Source organism: Xenia sp. Carnegie-2017, unplaced genomic scaffold, assembly GCF_021976095.1.
Source record: "Xenia sp. Carnegie-2017 unplaced genomic scaffold, XeniaSp_v1 HiC_scaffold_20, whole genome shotgun sequence".
NCBI classification, from domain to species: Eukaryota; Metazoa; Cnidaria; class Anthozoa; order Malacalcyonacea; family Xeniidae; genus Xenia; species Xenia sp. Carnegie-2017.
In genome coordinates this window covers 13392600-13406865 of record NW_025813483.1, presented here as the reverse complement: position 1 = coordinate 13406865, position 14266 = coordinate 13392600, and the positions used below count along the sequence as shown (strand labels likewise).

Below are 14266 nucleotides of genomic sequence, written 5' to 3'. Positions count from 1 at the left end.
GATTCAATTTGCTGATATTTAGACTAGTGGTACAGGGTTGCAATTTTGGGAAAACAGAACTTTTGGTTTGAATTGAGGTTCCAACAATGGTTCAACACTTAGGGCCATCACACGTCTTTCATAAAATAAAAATATTCAATACATTCATGCAGTGATTATTGAATAGTAAATTGACTAGTATTATGTGTCTACATGCTTAACACTGACCAACATGGCTAAGACATGTTATCAAAGAATGGCAACAAAATATAGTCAACTACTACAGTTTTAAACATCATTTTTTCATCTGGAATTCATTGACTTGAGTGCACTTCCATTATTCATTGAAAAATCAGTTTCATTCATCGTAACCAAAGCTTCAAACGTAGAGCATCCACGCCATTGAGGTAATATTTAAACAGACGCTTGTCACGAACAAATCCAAGATTCTCATAAAGCAAAGCACCAACATTGGTGATCTCTGTCTCAAGTACAACCTACAACATGAGAATAACTAGGAGTATTTATTATTTAATACATTGGCAGGTTCATGACAAATACCTCATCACATCCAATTTCTATCATTTTCTTGATTGCCTTTATAACTAAATTACTACCTGAAAAAAAAAATAACAAAATATGAAAATGGAAAATCTAATGCTAATATTCACACAGATTAAACAGGCCTGGATAAAGTAATTTGTTTCTTGGCAAAAAATTTGAAAATAGATACTTCTGAATCTAACAACAAAATTACAGGAAAGTTTTTTATCAATAACAACAAAAAACAAGCATTTGCACATCCCATTCAGCAGTTCCAACCATCCCCCCGATAGTAAGAGAACAATGGAATGCTCGCAATGTTGGATAAAATTTGCATTGTAATTAGGGAAAATCCTTTATTAAAATCATCCAACATGACATAGCTTGCAACCCAAGAATACATTCCTAAAAGGTATTGCACACTTTAGATAACAGTGAAATCTCATACACCAGTATTCTATAAAATTCCAAGAAGATACAAAAATATTTCATTGGAGTAATTTGGGAAAAATTTTCCAACTCAACAATCTTTACCTATTTGATGTCTTCTATATAAGTCATCAACAGCTAACATGGATATACCCTCTCCTTGTCATCTTTTGTGAATATCCAATTTACACACAATAGCACCTACACATGTCTCCTCAACATATGCCTAAGAAAAAATTAAACTCATAGGGTTAAACAAAATGTTTCAGGGGTGCTCAATTCAACAAAACAACACTTACTAGAAATGACAACTTAGGCCAGTTATGAATGAAATATCTGTAAGTGTATATAGAATAAGGTTCTGAAAGATCTTTGTAATAAGAGATATTATGTCTTTCATTTGTTTTTCAGACTCATAGTTAGTATAATTCACTGTAACTTTTCCATGTCCTTCAACTTCAATATCTTGTTTATTATCATGCTCCTTAAACTCAACCCTCTTCACAGATGCGGGTTTCACTGGTTTGGGGGTGAAACCCAATGGTAGAACATGTTTACTACAACAGCTTGTTCGGCAGTAGTTCTCTGGGCAATTTGACATAGACGCAGGTATGTATGGAGTATCTGATAAGTTTACGAACGCAGTGGAGCTTTCTTTCAGAGAATCTGAAAATGACTGGTTTTCCTTTACTACCAAATTGCCAGCGACTTTTTCAGTTATCAAATCAACGTCTTTCTGGTTACACCCTGAAGCTTCTTTCTCCATGTATGATAATATATGTTGCCTTCAATTCTCTCTGAACACATAGATCTCTTATTTTCTTTGTAAAATAGCTAACTTTCGAAAGCCATGTGACCCTTTGACGCTAGGAATGTCACTGAGAAAAAATTAATTTGGTTAGAAAAATCCGCATAACTTTCAGCTTCTTACAAAAATATCAATACTCATGCTACACAATTCACTAAAAGTACGCCGATAACACGCCAGATAATCAGAAATAAATAAAAACTCAAATTCGAGATTTGTTCATTATTTAGAGAAAGTTTAATTTGCGAAACCAACGAACGAATCCCGAAAGCTACCGAACGCCTAACGTTCATATTCGAGATTAGTCGAATGCATTCTGCGACAGAAGCTGCAGTGACCATGGCAGTGACAGTGGAAAATGAAAATAGAATAGATGTAATCCAGAATAACTGCATAATAGTTAAATCAGTGCAAAACAAAAAGGAAAAAATACAGTGAATTAAAGATGAACAGCTAGAATAAAAAAAACAATTCATTATGCAGGTTTAAACTTGAAAGATTTTAACTAGGATTGAAAGTGGATAACAAGAAATTGTTGACCTTGACAAAGTTTAAGGTGGATGACAAGAAGTTGTTGACAAACAAGGTGAATGAATTGCAAATATTGAAGGTGAATGCATGGAATAGGTGACAAAGATTAAAGGTGGTTGAATGAAAGGTGTTGACAAGGATTTAAAATGGTGGAAAGGAAGGAGTTAACAGGGACTGAAGGTTGTTTAAAGGAAGGGTTTCACTGGCTAAGTGATCACTATCTGCTATATAGCAAGTAAAACATCCAACATATTTTTTACATTTTTCTTTGAAGGCAGAATCTGGAACATATCAATAGATTTGTTACTACTTTTATATGATATTGGGTGTGCTTATTTGAAAAAGCACAAATTTGCAAATTTGCACAAAATCCACCTCAGCTAATGAACATGTGCCCTTGAAGTATAGTACAGACACATTATAAGGAATATAGATTCACTTTGCTATGCAACTTGGTTAGCCACCACAGAAATCCTAATGGTTATAAATGCATCTGACTGGTTGAACACATGCCTAATACCGTAAGTGTCACACAAATAATTTCAATGAATGGTGGTACCAGAACATTCAACATTGGTACAGATGGTACAGATCAACCATATACATTAGCCTGCACAAGAGACTGTGCCTGACGCACCCGAATGGGCTAAAATTTAAATATCCGTTAACCAACACGTGTATATCAGTGGTGTATATTTGGCGAAATATATTGTTCACAACGTTCAATAATTTACTGCAAATTGAATATGTTTCATGGCAGTACACACAGAAAGCACTGGATATTGCCAAACTTAAATGAAGTGGACAAAAACCGGCTGAAATGCATTGAAAACTATGGTGAAAAATTATCTAAACCTGGAAGCGATTTTCTCAGCATTATGGAGCATAAAGTTATTTGCAAACACTACGAAAAAATACTATTTAATCTTTGCATGCAGTTTCAACCTTCTCTCCCGTATTCGGTGCTGTTCACGACTTTCGTTTATTTCAAACGTATTTATCTAAAGACGAGCGTAATGGAGCATCGACCTCGAGATATGATTTCTGTTTGTTTATACATGGCTTGTAAAGTTGAAGAGTACAATATATCCGTTGATAAATTCATCATGATTTATCCAGAAGCGGATAGGTCAAGAATGACGGACATTATTTTGAAAAATGAAATGGGTTTAATGAAATTGCTTAATTATCATTTAATAGTACACAGTCCAAAAAGAGCCCTTGAAGGGTTCTTCATAGACATCAAGACTCGTTTCCAAAATGCTGAGAATGTGGATGAATTTCGTGAAATTTCAAACCAGTTTCTAAATGCTATCCTTTTCTGTGATGTTGTTCTTTTATATGCCCCATCACAGATTGCACTTGCTGCATTATATGCTGCTTCGAAAGAACTTGTTCGGAACTACATTCTTCATACCCTAGCTCCAGGTGAGCAAGGTCGAAGTTTGTTTGCTAAAGTTGAAGATATTATTAAACTTGTAAATAATAAGATTGTGTGTGACATTGAACATGTTGGATTGATTGAGGATAAATTAAAAAAACTGCCAAATCCTAACTCCGGGAAAACCAAGAAGAGGAAAATGAGTACAGAAGATGGTGATGATGAGGATATGAAACGTCAGAAATCATCAGATTCATAGACCAATGATTAAATATGGAAAGTATAAAAGTTCAATTATATGTGACAAAGTAACAGTTTTTACGACTGAAATATTTATTTAAATGATGATAGAGAATCATTCAAGATTTTTAATGTCTGCATTATCCACCTTTCACTACATGGTACAAATCATTGATACCAAACGTTTGTGTTTACCAAATCGGATAAACCAATAAAACCACCAAAGAAGTTAATATTATTCCAGTTTTTATTCAGATTAGAGATCACTGGGTTACCTGCACAGCCTTATTTCACGTAACGGAAATATTCGGGTCGAATTTAAATATCGATAAATGTTTTAAAATTATTGTTTACATGTAGATTATTTCTATTGCATTCCTTTTTTGTTGAAGTTTAACATTTAATGATCTGAAATTACTTATAAAGTTTCATGCTCGCTCTTGTGTAAAAGTAAGTAAAAAACATGTTTTCAAAGTTTTTACAGTCTGCTGATTCGATCAATATAAATTTCTTGCAATCGATAAAACATTCAACCACTTCAAATCATTGATATCAAAACGGTGAGAGCGAGAGTACGAGACAAAGATTACTGTCAACAAATGACGACAAAATTGAAGTGGATTTTTCCGTCAGCAGTACACGTTTTCCAGAGTTTGGAGCCAGTGCTGTCAATTTACCATTATATTTAGGTATGGTTGATATTCCGGTGGTTCGCGAAGAATGTACACTGGATGACATTCTGCTTGAACTTCCAAATCGTGTTGCAAAGCCCATTCCGTCAGTCAAAGGAAAAAATTTCAAAACGATTTTCAATCAATTCACCGACTCATTAAAGGATATTCAAGTACAATACACTTGTCTTGATGTATCTAGCATTGCTCTAGCCTTAGGAACTAATGTCGGTAATGCTTATGTCTACCAAAGAAAACACCGAAAAATTGTCAATATCAATTGTGAGGTAATATCAAACATCAAATGGATTTCTTTTTAATGCTGCCTTATTAAAGTGTTTTTTTTCTCTCTTCTTAGACTAAGTATGTCCCAGCATTATGTATAAGGCTGGCTTTAGGGAGTGCAACTGTTGCATTTGGCCATGAATCTGGCTCATTTTGTGTTGGTTTGGTTGATCCACCTCAAAATGTGGTATGTGAAAACAAATGATGAAAATTTTACTTCAAATGATTGAAAAGTGAAAGAAGGTAGTGAAAAGGAAGGGTTTGACAAGAACTGTAAGTTGAAAAAAGGGATTGTCAAGGATTGAAAGTTATTAAAAAGAAAAGATAATAAGTGTTGAAAGTGGTTGAAAACAATTGAAGGTGTTGCAATTGTGTTAACAAATATTGAAGATGTTTGAAAGATATTGTAGACATTGAATTAGAGTGTTTAAAAAATAATCACTATCTGCTACATCTCATTTTTTAGACCTACAACTCGTTAACAGCTCAAGATATTCATAATTCTGCGATAACATGTCTGGAATGGTCCTTTGATGGCCTAATTCTTTATGCTGGTGACAAGAATGGCAAGATATCCATGTCTGTCGTCAAAATATCAGAGGTACTTGCAAATTCTAACTTATCTTCTAGTGGTTACCCAATGCTTCATTGCTTTTTTTTCAAGGGTATTTTACAAACTGCAATCATCCTCACTGAGGAAAGTGCTGTTGTACAACTATCGTATGCAGAGGTTGCTTTGCTGATTTCAACTAATAAACGTACAGCTCTGTGGTCTTTCGAAACAGAGGCATTAATTCAAGTTGGAGAAAAAGAGCGAAAAGTGTGAGAATGTGGACTTCTTGTGAATATATTAACATTCATTAACCACAATCATATATGACATCAACACTCATTTATTAGGTTTGGTGCTTTTGGTGGTTGCTTCATTACAGACCCAATTTGCGAGCCCACAAAAAAATTATATGCTGCACGACCAGGACTACGTATATGGACATCAGATGCAAATGGAAAAGTATCTTCAACATCAGTTTTCAAGACCCTACTGGGAAATAAACCTCCATTAATCAAGACATTGTCCAAAAAGGATAAGTTCAACAGCAATGGCCAGTTTGGAAAACTTTTAATGTTCCATCGTGAATATGTAGTCACATGCGATTCAAATCACATTTGGGTGCTTGATATCGAACAGGGTGTTGTCATAGGTTGTCATAGCAACTTGGGGAAAATCTGTTCAGTTTCTGTGTGTGGCCATGAGATCTTTGTCTTGTTGTATCAAACTGAATGTTTCTTGATAAGGTTGGTCTTAACCACAGAGAGAGTAGTAGAATCACCCTGTTTGGATGCTGTAGTTGCAGGATCCATAGCACCTGGTAATTACCAGCCAAGGGGTGCTATAAGCTATTGGCAAGAAACTGGTAAACAGTCAAAGGATGCCATGAGCATACTAGAAACTGGTGCTGTAGTTGAAAGTGGGTTGCAATTTACTTCACCAATCAACGTTCAGGTATTTTTCAGTTCGGATGTTCATTGGGTAAGACTGGTGAAGGGGTTATTATGCCTAACGCAGTATCTCTCTTTATCTCCTTCTTTCCTACTTACACACGCTCGAACTTAAACATGTACAATTTTATCATAGAAAGAGAATGTTGAGGAACAGTCGAAGGATTGTGAAGAATGCGATTTATCAACGACAGTCGAGACTCTAACTAGTGTCGGTGTGCCAAACGAACACGAGATCCCCAGGACGGATATTTTCGATAAAATAAATGCTATTTCACTTGAAGATCATGACGATGATATAGTGTTCACGGCAGCGAAGAAACGTAAGAAAAAGAAGAAGGCAAAACAAAGTAGGTGCTTACATAAAAATTCTTAAATTTTTGACGAGCATCAGTTCTAACAACTTGTTATCTCTTCATCTCCTTTTATTGCTTCACTCTACACCATCTCAGCTTTTGTTTTAGTTCTTTGCGTGCATGCTTATTTCATATGCAATCCATTCCACTGATAAGTGTTTGATACATTGTTTCGTTTACACAGCATCGAAAGAAGGAGAGGGGATTGGTCGCCAGAACACAAACATCAAAAGTCGAGAAGATGGGGCAATCAAAGACGGTATGACTAAACTCAGAACAACACAGTATGTCAGAATATGACCTAATATTTTTATCTTGTAAACCTTAGAACCAACGCAGGTACAGTTTCAAACAAGTGGATCTTCTTTAGTACAACAAACTGAAGATTCAATTAAACCACATGTGAAAAGACCTTACAGTTTGGAAATGATTGAACCAAGGGAAAATGAGTTCAGTGACTCTGCTTTGGAGAAACAAACCAATGACAAACGACTCCCCAAACCAAACAAACTTAACATTGTTGTACCGCAAGAGAAAGAAATTTTGGAAAGTAATGAACATGGAAATAGTAAAGTGATCAAAAGTGATCAGTCCAGTGGTTCTGTTAAGGAAAAGCAAACTGAAGCAACGAATGTAAATAGATTTCCGGAACAAATAATCTCTAAAAGTAAAAAAAGAGAAGAAATGAGTGAAGTCGAGAACAAATTAAAAGTAAAAAATGAATCAATGGCGACTTCTCAGGAATACGAGAGGAAAAATGACAAGAAACAAAAAGCTCAATCTTTAACAAATACGACTTCTACGACCGTAAAAGAAAACACGACTTCATTTCAACATGATTTGACGGAACCTATCGATATTTACCGAAACACGTCCGAGCATTCTGGATTTGAAAGTGAGGAGGAGATGCATTCTAACACAACAAAGGCTGGCATTGACTCCAATTCGTCCAAATTACTCCCAAAAGACTATCATGTTCCCCTACATTCAGACACATGGTCAGGACGTTCCTTACCCACGACTCAAAGTATAGAGCATGTTTCCGTCACTCAAAATATGTTTTCTGCGTGAATACGAAAGGGCAGTGTACTTTTGTGATCCTTACACAACATCTAATGGCGGATGGGAAAAAGCTGACTTCAAGGCTAAGCAATTGTATGCGAGTTCTACGTGTGATTTTATATGCGGTATTGAAGACGGGAAGGCTTTTGTACGAGGAGGTATTAGTGACGAATCTCCGGTCGGTAAATCATCCCATGAAGTACATAAAGCTGTTGTTCTACTTTCGATATGTGCAACCTACACATGGGCATTGTGTGATGGTAACCGCCTATTTTGTGCTGACACTGCAAGATTAAAAATGGTCCGTTGTGATGTGGACGAGAATATGTACTGGAAGTTTATGGGTTCTGTTCCTAATCTCAACCAGATTGTGTGCTATGATGATTTCATCTGGGCTCGTACTAATGATGGAACACTCCAGTTTAGTGAAGGTTTAATGTCTTTATTAATACGTTATTGAAGAAATTTGTCAATATTATTTTCATCGTTGGTTTCTTTATTGCTTAGGAAATAACGTCGGAAAGAAGGCCTCATGGAAGACCGAAGGTGAAGAAAAAAACATCTTGTCGTAATGGTGGTCACTTAATGGAAATCTTTCATGTTTTAACCTGTCCTCAATGTTGTTTCTTTCAAAAATTCACCATAAAACAATTTTAGTTCATTCTTTGTTGTCTGAACTGCAGTGTTTATAACTACACAACGTGGTTTCTATTTATCCAGATTTGTTCATTTTTCCCTTCATTCTTTTCTTTGATGTCTATTGTTCTTCTTTGAGGCTTTTTCATTTGTCGCTGTTGTGTCATAATGCTTTTATTTTATGTCCAAATCAATGCAGTAGAACATCGTCATATCTTCTTGTTTTTTCGTTTCATAAAATTTCATCAGTCGTATTTTATTTCATGTCTATAACATGTTTGTTGTCTTTGTTTAGACAAAAAAGCTAAATGGTTACACATGACTTGTGATGGTACTCTGTGGACTATAACTCTGGATGATGTCATTTGGTTCAAGCCTCAGGCCTCTACAGAAGAGGTCTGGTACCAAGTTACTCTGGGACAATACATCATCGACGATCCATCTCTTTTCGAGTCTACGTACAACTTTATTTCGTCTGTTGGCTCAGCTTATCGTAATGCGCGCACCTCGGAGTATCTTCGTCAGGCTGCCAAGGGTCTTCTCCAGTCCACCAAAGATATGGCGCTGTCGCTTTTCAGAGATGGCGGATCACCCAAACAGATTTGTTGTGACCCACATAGTGGTGTCTGGCTGTTGGACACAAAGAACGCTCTTCACGCATGTCGAGGGCATGTCACTGGTGGATGTTGGGAAATGGTCTGTCCAACTGGAACTGCGAGAAGTTCTACGTGGCGCGACTTCACTACTGGGCTAGCAAACTACGTGTGGGCAATACAACCAACCGGAGATTTGACCTGCTTTCATCCCAAAGGTCCAAGTTATAATGTTGAAGGTCCTAGCAATCGCGATTTGAATTTCGTAAGTGGTTCACCCCATGGTTTATGGTGTTTCAGTACTCAAAACAACACCAAAGTCTATATCCGTGACGGAATCTCCAAGGATTACCCACAAGGCTTTGCATGGGTCTCCCTGCATTTACGTAAGCAGGAGATTCGTAGCATCAAACATCTGAGTGTTGGTAAGGTCACCGTATGGTCGGTGGACAATGATGGTCAAGTATGGGTAAGGGTTGGCAACGTAGCTGGTGAAGAGTGTCGTGGACTTACGCAAGCCTGGTTACCCATCGATAACCCAGAGAAGATCGTATTTGCCAACGTGGAGGTGAATTCCACAGACTTGATTGTGTGGGGGACAGATGTCCATGGAGTGGTGTACGCCAGAGATGGCGTAAAAGAAACGTTTATGGTTGGTGAACAATGGCGCCAAGTGAAAGGTGTCAACCTGAAGAGGTTGTGTTTAAGTCGTTATCTTGTCTATGGTATCTCTACCGCGGGGGAACTTGTATGTCGATATGGTGTATCCGAAATGAACTGTGTGGGGGATTATTGGAAGAAGGTGCCCGGTTCTTATTCCAAAATTTCGGTCGACAGCGCGGGTGAACTCTGGGCCATTGATGAGGAGGAGAAGTTACATCATCGTAAGATTAAATTTCTAACCTTTGTAAGAGAAGAGCATAAAGCTTGTCAAAATGATTCGGACGCTATAAAAGAAAACGATGTCGTTGATGAAGATGAATGGGAGATGATATGAGGATTTTAGTTCATTCATTAGACTGACACCGTGGATTTATTTAACTGACTCCATGGATTGATTTGACAGACTCCATGAGTTCGTAAGGGTTCAATTATTTGATGTCTCGTTAGGGTGTTTAATCGTAAGATAGTCAATTGTATATATTAATTAAAACAATTCTTTAACTCTCCATATAATAGAAATATTGCAATAACACGAAATAAAGACCTGCTTTCAACAAGTTTCTCTATTCTCTACAACCAGATTAGGACTTTCTTCACAAAGAGGCTATATGTGTGTTATGTTATAACTATGACCAGTTTCAGAGGTGTAACATTTCATGTTCCAAAAAGCATTAAAAAAGAAATATTGAATAAATATATTATCTGATGCTTCTAACAGGTTAGACGCATCACATTGAAAGTTCGTCGTTCGCAACGGGCTTAACTTACATTGTTTTCATGCAAAAAGAAGAACTGTTAAATTGTTCGTGGTGTATTTTTGAGTTTTCTTACAGAAAGAAAAAAATTACACAAAAAGTTGGACTAGCTCTTGTAATTTTCGAAATTGGAAAAGGCACACTCAATGGAAGATGAAACTCGACATTTACACTGTATGTTACGGCTCAGTAGGTGTTGTTCATAGCAAGACAAATGTATCATTTCTATGTTAAACGTCATGTCGTTTTCTCTCCGACGTCAAAGTCAACAATTCCGCCATGAATACAATGTAAACTGAGGATCGGTCCATTTTTTCTGGTAACCTGCATGCAAAGACTCGTAATATGATGTGTCATGAACATTATCAGTGCACTCACTTGAGATCCATCATTGCTACCAATCATCCACCGCCTTCACTTAAATCCATTTCGGCAAGAAAACTCGAACATTTCGATTTGAGTATTTTAATGGCTTCCGAGACTAGAATATCGGGAGGAAGGGCGCCAGTGGATTCAATGGAAACTGTAACACAATAAGAGACACAAACAAGTATTTACACAACCATCTTCATTTTGCATCCAAAATTTTTACAAGGTTTTAACTCACAAATAAAATGATCCCGGACCCTCGACAGCTTAATTCTGTCTTTTAAATCCTAAAACAGAAAAGAACTTTTGATTCTTATGATGTTATCGTAGAGAGAAAGGTTTGTAGGTTTGTACGCGGTTACTCATATGGAGGAGGGAAGTCTGTATCATTTCTAACAACTTAAAAGACCGCTGTACACTTTAATTTCGTGGCTAAAATTGACCAAGTTGATGCAATATTGTTCAACATCAGGTCGCATCTTAGAGTCAAGATGACTGCCATTAAGGATGACAAAACGTCAGTCAACACCAACAATCTTTCTCTCAGCACTTCACAAACCTGGACGATGAGGATCTAACAAACAAGAACTAGGCTCCAGGATATAAACCAGTCACTTTGTTAGGAATAAACAATTTGTAATGTTCACATTATTCAAGGTTGTTAACAATACTAACAACGTTGAAAATATTGTCAGCAACTTTGAGCAATACGAGCAGCATAACAATACGAATAGCACCACAACTATTGAGGTCTCAGAGTTTCTAGCCGTGTGTACATCGATGTAAGTGAAACTCACTTCATGACGTAGAACTTCTCGAGTGTATGTGTCTTTTCTAGCATCAGCAACAACAGCAGTTTTTATTCCTGTACAACCACGCACACAGCACGTATGTAGAAAATATACAAAACGTCAATTATGAAAGATGTTCACGATGGACGGATTTAAGCGATACCAATTTCAAAAGGAAAAACAAACCATTTACGTTCTTGATCTTTATAACTCCTTTGGGAAAACAGGCCATAAGTTTTCCGCCAGTTCATTTTCACAAGGTTTCATAATCGTGATTTCCGGCAGGAGACGGTAAGATGCAGTTGCTAAAGAAAGATATTACTGCTCAACTTTCAGGTTACCTAGGTTGGTACAGTACACAAGCCCAGCCACCCACAACAGAAAACCTGCCTTCTGGAACTCATGCCCTACAATCTTAGCACACAATCCGTTTCATTCCTAGAGCTCAAACCCCAATGCACTAGAACAAAGTCTTTACCATCCAAGAACACAGGACCTTCCCTTCCAAAATACAAGCCCTACCCTTCCAAAACATAAGCCCTTCCCTTCCAAGCAAAGGCCCTGAACACATGCATCACACTTACCAACAGGAGAAAATTTAGCGTGATCTCTTCCAATTCCTTTCACACAAAACAAACGAAGGTCAAGTTCCTGATAAAACAGACCAGGATGTAAGCTTCGAGGATTAATAGGGATAAAGTTGAACAATAACTACTTTATGTCCTCACATGTCCAGGTCTTAATTTAGCAATAAGAATGTCATCATACACAGGACGGATGCCATCTTCACCAAACTGAAGGAAGATGAAAAGATTCTTAACATAACTATATAGTAAAATAAACTAAAGTAAAATTATATAGGTATGTTAACAATGAAAGATCATTCATCAAAAATGAAACTTTTTTTTACCTTACCAAGTTAGCTTGGTCACCCATTGGAAGCCATTTGAGATGTTTTGTTGTAACTAAATACAGACAAAGGTTTAATGTAAAGAATATAATAATAATAATAATAATAATAATAATAATGGACTCCGTCGATTTCGATGTATGAGGGTTCCACAAAGTGGAACATCCTGGTCACTTATAGTGAAGGCAGCTGACCAGACTACAATCACTTGTACCCTTCACGCAAACACAACGCTGATATCAGTGTGACACAGTGTGACAAGGCTGCAACATTGCAGATGCAGATACAGTCCAGTATTAAAGAAATGTAAAGTATTAAAGAAATAACAGATAGGATATTTAACATTCTTGATTCACCTAAATGATTGATATATAACTCATTTGGATCAGTTGCATTCTTTGAAGCATCTGGATTTCGTCTACATTTCACTTTGATTTCAAACTCAATAACATTATGCTCAGTGGATTCCTCCTCTTCCGTTTTGAAAGTGAACAATCGTGGATCAGCAAAGATTGGAATAAGTCCCAATCTATGAACAAGAACCTAAATGGACAGGTTAAATAAATAAATACACATTACATCTTGATTTAGAGATGATTTATTTAATTTTAAAATATACACAACAGTCATACCTCATCTTGTATTATTGTAGTGTTATTAAAGATGTGTATTTTCTCAAAGGCCATGGTCGGCACCTCAGCAAGGAGAATTCGACGAAATGCATTGGCTATGGATGCATCAATACCAATCATGTCAAATTGAATATCTTGATCAGTTAATTTCGAAATCTCTACGCGAAAGTTCTAAAGCCAGGGAGAACATTCATTCAAGATCCGAAACAAAACACGAATGGATTACAAGCTTTCTAAGTTGTGAAAACTTAAAACAACAAGATCACCTTCTTGAATTCTTCAAACTTCCAAGAATCATCAAAGCCATGATACGAGCCAGGATATGCTGTATTTTGTGTCTAACAAAGCATTGGATTCATTAGCGTGATTTTAAACTAAAATTGAATTTGAAAACCCTGTGCCAAATATTTCCTATAGCTGTCAATATCTTTACATCCGAATAATTTTCAATATTTTTACATTCAATCAATGAAATTCTTCTATATCTCACATTAATAAGACCGTGTTCTTGCAATGTCACTCTTGTTCGTATATCAGCTAACCTGTCGGCCATATTGTTTAATTCAAACATATGTATCTCTATATGATCTGTATTGAAGTATTGATGGTAACTTTCATTCATACCACTGACCAGAAATTGTCAAAATCTGTCATCTCAAATCTCACAGAAGTAGAAGAGTATTGGCAACGATAGATGAAAAGAATTAGTAATTGACAAAGTGATAGCAAGACCAGCAATGTTTTCATGTATTAGAAACAGTGGTAATGAGAAGAAGATAGGAGGTAGAGGAGCAGGTTGCAGAGGTCAAGATACTGAGGTAATGAGGTTTGTTTTGGCAGCGACCTGGACAAAATCAGGAAGGAGTATATCAGAGATACAGCAAATGTCAGACTACTTGCACTACTGATTTGCTGGTGAAACCAGGCTAAAATAGTAAGGACATATTCAGTGAATAGATAATACGTAGGCAGAACATTAATTGGGGGTGCCCATGTTCGTTAATTCATTTCATAATCCATAAAAAACAATGAAACGGCATGTCATGCGCACACCCAATTACGAATATGGGCACACCCAATTACCGTTCTGGCTGCGTGCCAGAGATAGTTTTGCTCGATGCTCGCCTAGATA

At 36.6% G+C, this 14266-nt stretch overlaps 4 protein-coding genes across 4 annotated transcripts; 2 read left to right on the top strand and 2 right to left on the bottom strand.

The window, feature by feature from the left end:
* Window positions 1-98: 98 nt before the first annotated feature.
* Window positions 99-1999, bottom strand: LOC124440931 (N-alpha-acetyltransferase 30-like). Its single transcript, XM_046991355.1, is given in 5 exon segments — window positions 99-476; window positions 541-596; window positions 1057-1177; window positions 1251-1327; window positions 1330-1999. Coding segments are annotated over 5 exon segments (777 nt in total). The 5' UTR covers window positions 1718-1999; the 3' UTR covers window positions 99-341.
* Window positions 2000-2098: 99 nt separating this feature from the next.
* On the top strand, window positions 2099-3983 carry LOC124440930 (cyclin-H-like). Its single transcript, XM_046991354.1, has one exon. It carries the CDS (start codon window positions 3037-3039, stop codon window positions 3928-3930), a length of 894 nt encoding a protein of 297 aa, XP_046847310.1. The 5' UTR covers window positions 2099-3036; the 3' UTR covers window positions 3931-3983.
* Window positions 3984-4047: 64 nt separating this feature from the next.
* On the top strand, window positions 4048-10234 carry LOC124440928 (tectonin beta-propeller repeat-containing protein 2-like). Its single transcript, XM_046991350.1, has 12 exons — window positions 4048-4361; window positions 4601-4869; window positions 4941-5054; window positions 5334-5468; window positions 5532-5689; window positions 5768-6371; window positions 6504-6717; window positions 6908-6982; window positions 7052-7067; window positions 7951-8216; window positions 8293-8331; window positions 8717-10234. Exons 2-12 carry the CDS (start codon window positions 4603-4605, stop codon window positions 10009-10011), a joined length of 3183 nt encoding a protein of 1060 aa, XP_046847306.1. The 5' UTR covers window positions 4048-4361; window positions 4601-4602; the 3' UTR covers window positions 10012-10234.
* Window positions 10171-13893, bottom strand: LOC124440929 (DNA-directed RNA polymerases I and III subunit RPAC1-like). Its single transcript, XM_046991351.1, is given in 12 exon segments — window positions 10171-10955; window positions 11040-11088; window positions 11599-11666; window positions 11779-11823; window positions 11826-11897; window positions 12177-12243; window positions 12321-12386; window positions 12508-12557; window positions 12859-13045; window positions 13135-13305; window positions 13401-13472; window positions 13625-13893. Coding segments are annotated over 12 exon segments (1101 nt in total). The 5' UTR covers window positions 13757-13893; the 3' UTR covers window positions 10171-10833.
* Window positions 13894-14266: the final 373 nt, after the last annotated feature.